Source organism: Tauraco erythrolophus, chromosome 6 (assembly GCF_009769465.1).
Source record: "Tauraco erythrolophus isolate bTauEry1 chromosome 6, bTauEry1.pri, whole genome shotgun sequence".
In the NCBI taxonomy this organism is placed as follows: domain Eukaryota; kingdom Metazoa; phylum Chordata; class Aves; order Musophagiformes; family Musophagidae; genus Tauraco; species Tauraco erythrolophus.
In genome coordinates this window covers 37,348,609-37,362,509 of record NC_141470.1, presented here as the reverse complement: position 1 = coordinate 37,362,509, position 13,901 = coordinate 37,348,609, and the positions used below count along the sequence as shown (strand labels likewise).

At 36.6% G+C, this 13,901-nt stretch overlaps 1 protein-coding gene across 3 annotated transcripts in view; it reads right to left on the bottom strand.

The window, feature by feature from the left end:
- The window catches only part of FMN1 (formin 1), a 180,016-nt gene extending 166,354 nt beyond the window's left edge, over positions 1 to 13,662 (bottom strand). For all 3 annotated transcript variants that reach the window (XM_086613529.1, XM_086613530.1, XM_086613531.1), the window contains exon 1: positions 11,769 to 13,662. In XM_086613529.1, the coding sequence (XP_086469655.1) occupies positions 11,769 to 13,662 (1,894 nt within the window). The remainder of the gene's footprint in view (positions 1 to 11,768) is intronic.
- Between the last annotated feature and the right edge of the window lie 239 nt (positions 13,663 to 13,901).

Genomic DNA, 13,901 nt, shown 5'->3' with positions numbered 1-13,901 from the left:
CCTATTTAATTTAATTTTAATAAAACAGACTTCTGTCTGTTCTGGATAAAACACATTTCATTTTGGAGCGGTTACAGAAGAAAGTAATCTCACCGGACATAACTATCACAAAGGTAGCTCTTCAACGAAAGAAATACCTCTCGCTAAATTCATGTCATCCTGGAAATCTGAAATAGCTTCAAACTGTAGCCCATTTTCTGCTAACATTTGAACAAAGCCTTTAAACTCAAAGTTCTTACAGGCCACCAAAATCTGAATAGAAGGGAAACAAATCTTTTGTCTAGGTTGCAAGGTGAAATAGTTTGAATGTCATCCAGCCACCTTGATGAAACAGACTGGACAAACATTCAGTGCCTGATGAGAAAAAAAATATGTCTCTCCGGGATAATTAGGCTTGGCCTCTTTTGCTAATCCATAGACTGGAGAAAAAAACCCTCAGGATGGATTAAGACTGTCAAACTACGCAACAAAATTAGGAATTTTTTTTTTCCACGACTTGGAAAAATATAAGAAAAATATTGAAATGGAACACTGCCTCTCAGATTATAAATCAGATGACAAGATAGAAGACTGAAGGCTAAAAAGTAAGAGATTTTTGAAAAAGTGAAAAACTGAAGAAGTATGTGCTAACATTTTTCTTCCCAGCTTTGGATGACAACCATCTTTCATTTTTGCATAATTTAGTATAACTTGCATAAATAAGTATAAAAGTGGAATATAAATTAATCACAGGAAAGAAAGGTGCAAACAGTTCCTGGGAATTTATATGGTGGTATTTATCTTACTCATAATATTTAAAACTATAGTTTCACTGTGTATCAAAGAATAATCTGTGGTAGTAAAATAGTACAAAAATTATTAGGTCGGTATCCCACGAAAGAAGCATATGAGAGGAAATTAGGGTACATAAGCATTATAAATAAATACTTAGGTCTTACACAAGACTATTCCGCCTATGCAAAAAAAATTATTACCAGCTAAAGCTGGTCTTTTGTTCTTGGTATATTAGCTGGGTTTTATTATTCACCTAGAAAATAATTTTCAGAAGACTGCAATCTGGCTGATAAAAAAAAAAAAAAGAAAGATGATTTTGTGTTTTTTTTCCTTTTGTTTATTTTTAGTTTTATTTCTATAAAATCTGGCATTTTCCAGTAAGAAGAAAAAAAAAAACTGACTGGCGTGAATTAGTATAGCTATCAAATATGTTCTCCAGTTTAAATTGTAACAGCTATTCAAAATTTGTACATAACTGTAACTTCATTTTAATATACATTTATTGAAAAATATATCTTCTCCAAAATGGAATAATCTTTATTTTAATAACATGTTTTAATATTTTTTTCTTACTTCAATTTCTTAAGAGAAAGCAAATTTCATTTTGAAGAATCAGAAATTAGTAAACATTTGCTCAAGTTTACAACATACTGACAACTACATTACTGACTGGAATATATACTCTAGAAGAAATTTAGAGAGGATAACTTCTAAATTTTAATTATTGTGAGATGAAATGGCTCAATGCCAGCAGCTGTACAGGTTATATATATGTCTTAAGTTGAACAAAATCAACACAGGAAAGAAAAAAAACAAAAACTTTCACTCTCTGCAAAAGACTAAACAAAGCTTTAGATTTCCCTTTTATAACAACATTAACTATCAGACTCAAGTATATGTTAACAAAATGCTACTGAAGGGGCTGCAAAAACACTGCCTTCAGTGCTGCATAAAATAAAAGAAACCATTTTTTTAGTAATTGTCCCAAAGAACTTGGAATGACTTCTGCTGACTAATACTCCTAATTTATCATAATATGCTCAAGAAAATTCTGCAGCTTTTAGACGTCTGCCTTAATGGCTTGTAGTGTTTCTCTGGATGTGGAACTCAAGCTATTTGTTATAAATACACTGATGGTATGAACCAGATCCCATATACAAATTCTGTATATGGGGTAAGCGTGATTAACAACTTAGGTCACACAGAAGCACCTGGTATTTTGCAGATAATAACAGCTAAGGCTGTTGGGAGCAGGCTGGGAATGGCAGGGCCTCCGGGGCTGTCAGGGCTCCTAGCTGAGCTGCTGCAAAATGTGAAGTGTTAGGGGGTAAAAGGAATGGGAACAATTAGTTTTAGCCTTTCTGCAACTTCTCCCTTAAAAATAATTAGTAAGCTCATATGCTTATAGAAGTAACAACTTGTTATTGGCCAGAGTCCTCTGTACTACAGTTTGTTATTTTTAATGATGTTTCTGTAACGCAGTCACTGAAGCTTAGAGAATAAGAACCAATCTACTTCACTTTGTACACGACAGGAATAGTTTTCTCTTCTATTCATAAACATTTAGTGGTTTTGGTGAGGTAGGAGGTTCCAACTCACAGGAGATGACAATCAGGAAATATTTTCTACTCATAAGGTAGACATACAAACACAGAAATCACCAAAGAAGTTATAGAATAGAAACTCAGAATACCTTTCTCCATAAAGTCAGTCTTTTCTAGTACACACAAAGTTTTTCCAGCTTAATTTTCCAACATACTAAAGAGAAATGAGAGTAAACATGGTCACACGTTAGCTAAACCATTCATCACTTACACTCTTAAATTGCGTACTGATAGTAAAGAAATGCTAAGTGATCGCTTAGGACCATTTCAGAGAACCTCATTGGATCCAAAATACAAAAAAGTCCCCTATGGCCCTTTGTTGTACTAGCAAACCTTACGAAAAGCACAGCATTTTTCATTTTAACACTTCCAAAACATAAATGTAAAAAAAATGTAGACTATTACAAAGCATCAAAACGTTTATCACATAGAATACTACAAGTGGCAACACATAGAGAATGTCACTCAGGTGAGGGACTGTGAATTATTTATATTTCCTTCCTTACTCACCTTTTGCTCTGGTGAACAGTAATTTCACTCAGCTTTTAAAATTCCTCCTGTAAAACACATCCCACAGTTCACTTTTCTCTGTCCTATTTTCACCTCACTGATCCCAGCAATGTAACACACAACCCTGAAGAGATCTTCAACTGTGCTCTGGAAAATCCTAAACACTTGGAGCGAATGAGAGGCCACCATAATTTAAATGTAAGGGTAGTAATAATCTAATCCCAAAGAAAAATTCCTCTGACGCAAACAATTAAATAAATCATTAAACCCCTAAGTGTAGTATTTTAATGCTATGACTCCTAAATAATATTTACTACTTGTAAGTATTATTTAAATGTATTACTAAAGATTTAATATCACATCTAAATCATGAAATAGTATTCAAAATTATTTACTGATATGATATACCACAAACACATATACTGTATCTTGATTCATTTTCATTGCATATATTTTAAAGGATATTTTTAGCAGGGATTATGCAGATTTTTTTCACCACCTTTACAAGTTGGATTTGGTGTAATGTTGCTTTTTCTGAGACAAAATACCAAAGAGTAGATATTATAGATTTTAAAAATTCCTATATGCATTATTAATATATACTTACAGAGTAAATACTTGAATTGATCTCATATATGATCTTGATCCATCAAGAAAAATATCAGCTGAACCATTTCTAGTGATTTGTTTTAAACAGTCAACAGAATACATACAGATTTAATAAATGACTTCTGCATTATGCCAGTATTTTACTTCAAGAAATTATTTTTATATTGATGAAAAATAAGTCCATTTCATTACAGTAAGTCTCTTAAACTGAGTGCATAAACTGTAAACCAGTGTGAATGTTTTGGCCTTTTCTCCTTCCCATGAAGCAGAAATCTGTTAATCTATGACCAGTATAAAACATTAAGCTGTCTCTGTTTTTTCATTCCAATTTAATTCACTTGGTTTCCCCTCACTGATTGCCTTTGACTGAAGAGTCACATGTTGCAAAGAGAGATGAAAATACAACTGTTGCTTAAGTGTGCCATGCTGGGAAGTCATTCAACTAAAACAGGAGCTATTTGTTCACAGCATCTACCAAGGTCAGTCTTCAGAAGGTCTTTTTAACTCAGAGACTTTGTCTTGAATTTCCAGTCCTGTCTACATTCATTTCAAACTGCCATAAATCTACCGCTTCAATGCAGCATTGCCTTATATTGTTTACACTACTATGGAAAAGATTTTGGCTTCACTGGGAAGAAGTATTAATGATCTTTTATCATTCCCATGTGTCATATGACTCAATAGAGAACATATGATGATGTCCTTGAAGGAAATCATAATAGACTGTATGATAAGCAACTGCATTGAATATAACAGGAAAACAAAAATCCACTAAAGAGCTATATACTGACTGTGATTTCAGTTGGACATAGTATTAGTAAACTTTGCAAGATTACATATCTAGAAAGGACATACAGAATTAACCAAAAAATTTTAGATATAGCCTGCAACTGTCTACAGAAGGAGCAACAGAAATCCATATGAAAGAGGATATCTTTCAGACCTATGTGGCAGTCAGGATAGTTGTGTTACTCACTATGATTCAGAAAGCCAGTACCTGGAAAGATCTCAGAAATAATTACCTCCATTTTAGCGATATTGAGTCTTCAGGTAACACAATTCCCATAAGATATTAGAGAAACATCAAAGTTTTAGATTGGGCAAAAAGAAACAAGTTTGGAACAGAAGCTAATGGTATTGACAGCACTGAGATGGTAATTTAATTTGCAGAGATGATAATCCACATGAAAATCATTGAGAGGAAAAAAAAACTCGTGACTACTTCCCCACAAGTGTGTATAGTATGGAATTAAATTGGTTCTATTAAGACGCTAATAGATTTAACATAAAGTTTCATTATTGTTGATCCAGATTGTAACCTACAGAATCATACCATAGTCACAAAAGGAAGGCAATAACTTTAAATAATCAAAATAGTTTGACAGGATTTATATGATCCAAGTTTGGATTCCAAACTTTTGACCATCACTATCATAATTAATCTTATAAATTTGATGTGCTTACGAGCTCGTTCTTTCTTTAGAAAAACCATGATGAGACTATTCAAGTTTGCAAAACCATGAAAAATTATCAATCAAATAACTGATGAGCAGAGGAGGGGAACTGGTGACAAACGACATGGAGAAGACAGAAGTACTCAATCCCTTCTTCACCTCGGTCTTTACCAGTAAAACCTGCCTTCAGGAATCCCAGGCTCCTGAGATCGGAGGGAAACTCTGGAGCAAGTAAGACTTACCCTCAATGGAGGAGGACTAGGTTAGGGGGCATTTAAAGAAACTGGATGTACATAAATTCATGTGGCCAAACAGGTTGCACCCACAAATGCCATGGGAGCTAGCTATTGTCATTATGAGGCCACTCTTTATTATCTTTGAATGGTCATGGCAATTGGCAGAGGTTCCTGAAAACTGCAAGAGAGCAAACATCACTCTTATCTTCAAGAATAAAGGTCCTGAACTACAGGCCAGTCATTCTCACCTCAGTTCCTGGGAAGGTGATGAAAAAAATCCTCCTGGGAAGCATTTTCAAACACATGAAGGAGAAGGTGGTGATCAGGAGTAGTCAGCATGGATTTACAAAGGGGAAACCATGCTCGATCAAACTCATTGCCTTCTACAATGAGGTGATTAGCCCAGTGGACGTGGTGAGAACAGTGTATGTTGTTTACCTTTACTTCAGTAAAGCCTTTGACACTGTCTGCCATAACATCATAGACAAGTTGACAAAGTATGGGTCAGATAAGTGGACACTGAGATGGATTAAAAACTGGCTGAATGACCAGGCCCAGAGGGTTGTGATCAGTGGCACTAATTCCTGATGCAACTAGTAGTTGAAACTAGGCAACAAACTCGTGGTGTATCCCAGGACTCAATACCGGAGCCAATGCTGTTTAACATCTTCATTATTGACCCAGACAATGAGACAGTGCACCCTGAGGAAGTCTGCTGATGAGACAAAACTGGGAAAAGTGGATGTACCAGAGGGTCGTGCTGTCATCCAGAGGGATCTCTACAGGTTGGCGAAATGGGCTGACAGGAACCTCATGAAGTTCACCAAGGAGACGTGTAAATTCCTGCATCTGGGGAGGAACAGCCCCAGTCACCAGTACATGCTGGGTGCCAATGGGCTGGAAGGTAGCTTTGCAGAAAATGACCTTGGGGCCCATGAGCCAGCAAGGCACCCTTGCAGAAAAAAAAAGGCTAACAGTATCATGGACACAAAAAAAATATACATAATTCCCCTTGAATGTAAGAAAACACTCTTTTACTATGAGAGTGACCAAGCACTGACACAGGTTGCCTAGAGAGGTTGTTCAGTCACCATCCTTGGAGAAATTCAAAACACTACTGGATGCGGGCTTGGGCAACCTGCTGTAGGTGACCCTGCTTGAGCAGAGGGTTGGACTAGAATGATCTCAAGAGGTCCTTTCCAACCTAAATGATTCTGAGATTCAATGAGTAATTCTCTTTTTTTATGCAATTCTGTTCTTATCCCAGTCTCTTAATTCTTAGCTCCTTTATAGCATCTTCAAAGCATCTGCAAAGAAAATGCACTCTGAATAAGCTGTTTTTAGTGAAGCAACACACTCATGTATACTACTTTCATGTGAATTACCTGTGAGAAACTATGCATCATGTTTCCATGTGATCTATATGCAAAATTACCTCATGAAGTGTATACTTGTTATGGACAGAATGCTATAGTGCTTTTAAAATGCTAATTAGCAATTCCCTGAACCACTTCAATTAGAGAAGATATTTATAAACCCTTCCCTTCCTTATAAAAGGAACATCAAAAACAATATAATATCATCTGTCTCCTGTTATAAGAGCCTTCAAACAGAGTTTTGTTTATACGAAACTTCATTTTCCAAAACCATAGTTCAGGAACACATCATAAGGTCTTGTTATTTAATTTCTCTTAACTGATTTTATTTGTCCCTTTTCAGTTTAAGGAGTTAGGTAAGTTGCGAAAAGACAAAATAAAATTCAAATTGTAACTTTATATTCTTTATTTTTTCCATCTTCATTAAATATCTAGGAAAAAACATGGCCTGTACCCCATTTTTCAACTACAAGTCTTCTAGCACTGCCATGCAATACATTAACTTTTCGTGGTTAATGATAATACACCTAAACAAATTCCAAACTAAGGCTTACTCACATGGATACTTCAACCTGCTACTTTAAAGCTGTAAATTTAAACAGACGTGTAGAACTAAGACTACAGAACTGCTATATTTGTAGAATCTGAGTACTCTTGTTTACATGGAAGTAAGCTACATTTACATTGCAAACATAAATGAACCGAGGAAAACTGGGAAAATGCAGTTTTAACTGGCAGTTAAAAGCCCTAAGGAGTAGGGCAGCTCTTGGAGCACAGTTATGAAAACTGTTCCTCCAGCTACCAGTGAGTGAAGTACCAAAATAAAAATATAATTTTGTGCTTTTCATTCCCTTAAAAACCTTTGAGGACTAAAATATGAGGATTCATGATCTTAAACTAATATAAGAATAATAGTTATTGAAGTATTTATCCATATTATAGTAACCAGTCATTATAGGTTGAAGTACTTTTGTTATATTTTAAGACTGTAAAATGGATCTCCCAGAGACAGCCATTAGCACTTGGCATGTTTTCAAATGGCAGTGCATAATTTTTGACAACCACACAAAATTGCCAGAATGTTCATTTTCAATTCTTTCTAATGGAAAGTGAACTGCTGCCATAAAATTCTCATTGGCAGTAACAAACAAACACAATATTCTCCATCTAATAGTCAGCAGGGATAGGTGCAGCTACAATTATGTCCAGAATATATTACAAGGAACTCTTGATTGTGTATCTTACTAGTCAATCAAACAAATTATTTGAGAGATAATCTGAAGGATTGTTTTCATCAATCTCTTCCAGTAGTTAAGATGCCTTCCCTACATCCCAATAAACATTAGAACTTCTAAGACTTTAAAATCGAAACCCTTTACCTCATCTTTCATTGTCTTCCTCCCTTCTCTTTCGTGCATTGCCAATATTCTATATGGTATTGCATACTGACTTCATGGATCATCAAGACTGTTAGGTTTACATCCATGATGTACATTCTAATGGTTATAGATCCTTTGCATATTTTTCCACAAAAAAAAATAATTTGCTTAACTCTAATCTGCCATGCCCAACTTGTTTTTTGATACTCTGTTCCTATTCTCCATCCTAGCCAAGGCCACACTCTCTACCCAGTCTAGTGCAGTTCCCCTTTCTTGATTGTCCACCCTCTCTTTTTCTTCCTGCTTCACTATTAACACCATCCACTTAAAAGATCACAACCTCTCTGCATCCTCATTCAACTTCAGTCATCTCTCATCTCCCACTGTCAACAGCTTCTGTTTTAGCCAGACCCAGCCAGCCTCCTGGCTTCCAGTTTTGAGATGCAAATGAGGTTTTGGAGACCTAATGATTCCCTGCTGCTAGCAGGGGTGGTCTTGCTTACTTGTCCTTTCAGCCTCCTGGCAGCCCACTTTCATGTCCTCCCTCAGCCTAGCCTTGGTTTGCATCAGACCACTAATGACCCCTTCAGCTCACTAAACCAGCAAAAGCTACTCACCTCTCTCCTTGCTGGCTCAGTTTTCAACTTGCTTAGTGATCTGACTCAAATTACCAAAAAGCAAGAAAAACATCAAAGTTGTTCCAAAGAAGGGGAAGGATAGTGAGAGAGGAGGCCTTTGCTGGGAGAAGGGAAGATAATAAGGAGAGAATGGACGTGTCCCTTTCGGTGCCACAGGCTCAATCATTTTACCTGGCACAAGCCTTAATCATTCAGTTCTATCCAACATTAGTTTCAGTTTCTCTACAGTCCTACTAACTTTGGATTTCTGTGTTTGTTGGATATATTCTTCTTTCACAACTACTAGATATCAAAAAAGGAGCAATCTTCATTGGCTAGAGGGTAGGGTAACACCATTCTTCTTGTTCTCTTTCTTACTTTCACCATTCCCCCTTGTCAATTTTTTATTCTTTTTCCACAGCCACACTAATACGTAAAACAGAAAGTGTGGTGAACAACCCACCCTAGTCTCATCCTGACTCAAAGCACAGTCACCAGTCATTGTCCTGGAATAATGGGATGTCTCAGCTGATTTGCCATAAGCCAGAACAAGATATTTTCATTTTTAAGTTGTTTCCTGCTCTGAATCAAATTCACTTCAATAACTGCTAAAAATACGACTAATCTTCCTCTTCTTTCAGACAATAGATAGTAAAACAGCATATAGTGTCATTCTGTACTAACTAAATAAAATACCTCTGAAAATTTTCTTCCTAGTTTTTCCTACTACTGTGAACAACTTGAGAGCAAAGCACAGTCAGGAACTAAAAGGTCTCAGAAAAATCTTTCCCTGAGACAGATGTTCAGATATATTGAGGATCATTTCAAAAGCAAGCTTGGCTTCTACAGGCCATAATGTAAAAGCACAATGTATTTTATGTTACAGTAGAAAGAACTTCCTACAGAAATGCAGGAACTCTGTTTCGGAGGATTTAATAAATGTCTTTTAATGAGAAATGTTAGTGTTAGTACTTTTGGTTTTGCTGCTTGAAGCTGAACAGTTTATTTCTTGAAAGCCTTAATTTATTCTAAAGCTTTTTCTTAGAATTTTGATAATTCAAACTGAACTATTATATGTAAATATAGGAATGTTAATTTCCAGTCCCACTTACAGAGAAAATTGCTAAATAATTATTGTTGAACTATAAATTCTTCCCAGTTAACTTTTAAATTGCGAAGATAAAAGCTGTAGCCTATTCCCATAGCCAGCAGTTGCACTTCAACGGGAAGATCCAGAAAACTGTACTTTAGAGTGAATTACTGATAGAACTTTAGAGTGAAGAAACATGATTTTAAACAATCAGAAAAGAGAATTAAAATTATGTGTAGAACTGTATGAAGAGTCAAATTCATTATTTAAACCGATAAATTAAAATATTTTAACCCATTCATGAAATTTTCCAAATACAGTTACACAGGTAATAAAAGGATCCAAATGTTCTGCAATATGAAGTAGCGCAACTGTGAAGGTAGTATAACTTTGAAAAGGTGTTCATAAGACCAGCATTTTTGACATAAATCCTCCAAGCAACCTGAGTAATGAAAAAATCAACCACAATTCTCCATAATTCTTAGATTCATTGTAGATATGTGCACAATTTAATAACAGACTAGATTTGAAAGATGTTTCACAATAGCTCCCCATTAAAGGCAAATCTGAACAATAGTCTTGAATTTTGCACTTCACACATGGGAGGAATCTAATAACCATCAAACCAGGACTGCAAATTTATAGCTATAAATTTTAATGTCACTTACATGGCTTAAATTTGGAGATACATCATTTGCCTCACTACACTACAGTCGGTTACCTTAGCCAAAAGGTGTTGACTACTGCCTATGAGGCTTGCATTTATGCCTGCTACTTCTAGACTAAGTCAAATTTAGAGTGTTGTTTGATGAGTTGACAAAGCTGATGCAAACACTCCGTGGCAGCAAAAAAGATGGGTGCTGTGCTCTTGTTCTTTCATCCCTTTCTTCTTTCCTGTTGTTCTACGTTGTCTCACCCCTATCATTACTTCTTGTACTCATTGTACCTTTTGGTGAGCTGGTTTCACATCCCTACACACCTGCCCTTTTGGAAACCTCCTTTCCTCATGCCCATGTCTTCCTCCCTGGTTTAGACTACAGAATCTTGTAATTCATCTTGCACCAGCTCTGGCAGTCATTCATCGGGCCACCCTGTGAGGCAATTTGGGTAACTGAAACAGCACTTTAAAGGAAAGCAGGGGTGGGGGTGGGAGTGGGAAGATGCATCACACAACGGGCTGAAGTTTAGCTAAATACTAAGAAATACAGGCATTAACTTTTTTTCCATATTTTTTTCTAGCTTCCCTTTTAATTTGAGACTGTAGAAAATTATCTTATTTTCCATGAAAAGTGATAAGGCTGCAAATTAGCACCTCTTTCCCTTTTATAGTGAAATCCTGTTGCTTTGCACTGTCAGCCCTCCCTATAACTCACAGGGATCAGTGTAAGCCACACCTAGACCACTGTAGAATTAGGTCTTCCAGCCTTCCCATTCCTTAAAGGAAAAAAGAAGGGTATAGATTTTGATGTTCTAGCTAACAGAAACAGCTATTCAGTATGCCATATATTTATGCACTTTTATATTCATAGCATATATTTAGAAATAAACACACACACTGTACTGAAATACATTGTAACATGACTCCTGCATGCAGTTCTTTTAAAAACAAGCCTTTTGGTACTACAGAATTTACATCAACCTCTTGTAGCTAAATGGTCAAAGCTCCAGCCCTATACTTAAGGTAATGTAAATGAGGTTGCCCAGACAATATTCCATCAGTTAAGCCCAAGAAACTAAAAAGAACATTTTGGATAATAAATGTTATCATAACATTTTGACAGACTAGAACACAGCACAGGAAAAGCAGGAAAAGAAGCATGTATTTTTTTTTTCATTTTATATAGAAAAAATATTTAATTAACTTAGGTTAAGAGGTCATTCACTAACAACAGGATTGAATATAAGCTGACATAAAAAAAGCATCTGAAAGGAAATCTTATATAGCTATAACTTTTATTTTAAAAAAAATCAACGACTTTTCACTCAATCCTTAAGTAGTCAAAAATATTTTCATTGCAAACATACTATATATTATTAAAGGCTAGTATTAAGAAAACACTCCAATACTTTCATGATTGGTCAATTCTGTTAGTTTAAAAATGTATGAAATAGGACTGACCTGGGAAGAAATTCTGCTGTGTCCAAGTAGTTATTTTTTCTTGTACAGGGCGCTTTTCAAAATGCCCTGCAGTTGCATTCTGATGTAGGCCTGCTTGTCTGGTGGCAAATCCCAATTCTCCAGGTTCAGAAAACTTCAGATAAAACTGTGGCTCCAAATCACTGAAAGAGAGGTTTATGGCACCATGTCTTCCACTGCCATAGTCACTGAACATAGATCCGTCCTCGGTGCTTCGTGTCGGTAGCGGGAGAATCCGATGATGGAGCTGCGGGCTAGGCAGTCTTGAAGATAACGGAGAAGGAATAGGTGACATTTGTTTGTGTGTATTAGATAGTGGATATGAATTACTAAAAACATTACTCACTGCTAGTAACGAGGGTGAAGGCAACCTTTTCTCTTCCAGTTTATTACTCGTCTGAGAAATGTCAGGACTTTCATCCACAGGCAGGTTCAGAAATAAATGCTTGCTGCTTCCCCGGGATCCCGTGGTTCTTTTCTCATATATTGAGCCTGGCAGGTTTCTGTCTACTCTTGTAATTTGTTGCAGTCTCTTCCATTCTGCAGCTTCATCTAAACTGTCGCTCCGTATAACTTTCAGAAGAGCTTTATTGACTGCTCCCACAGGATTGCATGACTCATCAGTAACATGCACTCGCTCTGCTTTGTACTGCAAACCAGAGCCGTCTTGCTCCTTTTCCTGCAGCAGAGTGTTTTTAGAGTCTTCAGCAGCTTTGCCTTCGGAGTACATATCAGTTCTTGATATAAACTCGTTATGTACTGTTGTGAGAACAGGAGAAATGGTTTCTTTACCTCTGTGAAAATCAGGTAAAGACTCCACAGGGGGGTTGGCAGCTTTTTTAATACAAGCTTCTGAATCCTGTACTTCAGCAACTGTGACTCCTGGTTTCTCCTTGCACACTGGCTCAGTATACTTGCTACTTTTCAAGCTTTTAGCAGCTGTAGATTTACTTAACGTCTCAAGTCTGTTAAATAGACTGTCCTGAGATGATTTTACCAAAGTGATACTCTGTTGTACGTTTGTAACTTCAGGAATGCATTCTCTATTATCCACTAGTTCAACTGCAGCCGTGTCACTGTTGTCTTTTGAGCTAGAACACGGTAAGTCAGCATGCAGGTTCACAGCTTTGTTGATCTCAAGAAAATACCCCTCTTCTTTCCACCTTTCTGGTCGTATACTATTGTCTACTGGTAAATCATCCTTACCTTTTACTGTTAGCCAACTGGAGGCAGAAAAGGAACTGGGAAAAGTCCTGGTAGGAAATCTTGTGGGGAGCCTCTTATTCACGTCTTGCACGCTCAGTAAAGAAGGATGTTGTTCATGGATCTTTTTTCCCACTTTCCAGTGTCTGAACTCCTCAAAGCTCTCTTTCCTTCTATATTTCCTCATTTTTTTGTGATTCAAATTGTCTCTATTTGTGGAATCCAGAAAGAACTCCTGCTGATGTGTAAAACTGGAGTAATCGTCACCTTTAAGTTTCAAGACTCCAGAAATATCCTGTCGCTTTCCCTCCTGATGTCCTGTGTTAAGGCCCGGAATGTGATGTGATCTCAAAACACTAGTTAACAGCTTTTCCTTTTCAGCAGTTAGTTTGTACAGTTCAACGAGAATGTCTTTCGTGGTAGTTTGCTTGAAAATAATATCTCCAAAGTTTTCATATGGCTGTTCTCTCAGCTCCATCTTCAACCTCTCCCTTACATGATAGCAGCTGCAGAAACGTTTACTGGTTCTATCCAGAGTTACACAGCTCTTGTAAGTAAATCCTCTGACTTTTCCCTCTGGAAGATAGAAGCTGACGTAACAAAGCTCCATAATGGGTTTGTGCAATTGAAGGACAGTATGCGTGCCTTCCATTATGCTGGCCAAATTAGTCATTCGATTAAATTATGTGCTAAGTGTTTCAAAGCTTGCATGACATAGCATGTGAGGCAGGGAATGGACGGAAGGCATCTGACTAATCTTCAACAATAATATTGTCTGCTGGAAAAAATAGAGAGAAGCCTGTCAAACTTGATTATGGCAAATTTAATGAGACAAATAACAAGCCTGCAGAAGCACAATCTTCCCTCAGTATTTCCTGATACAAATCTTTTACCTTGAAAACTCTGACACAA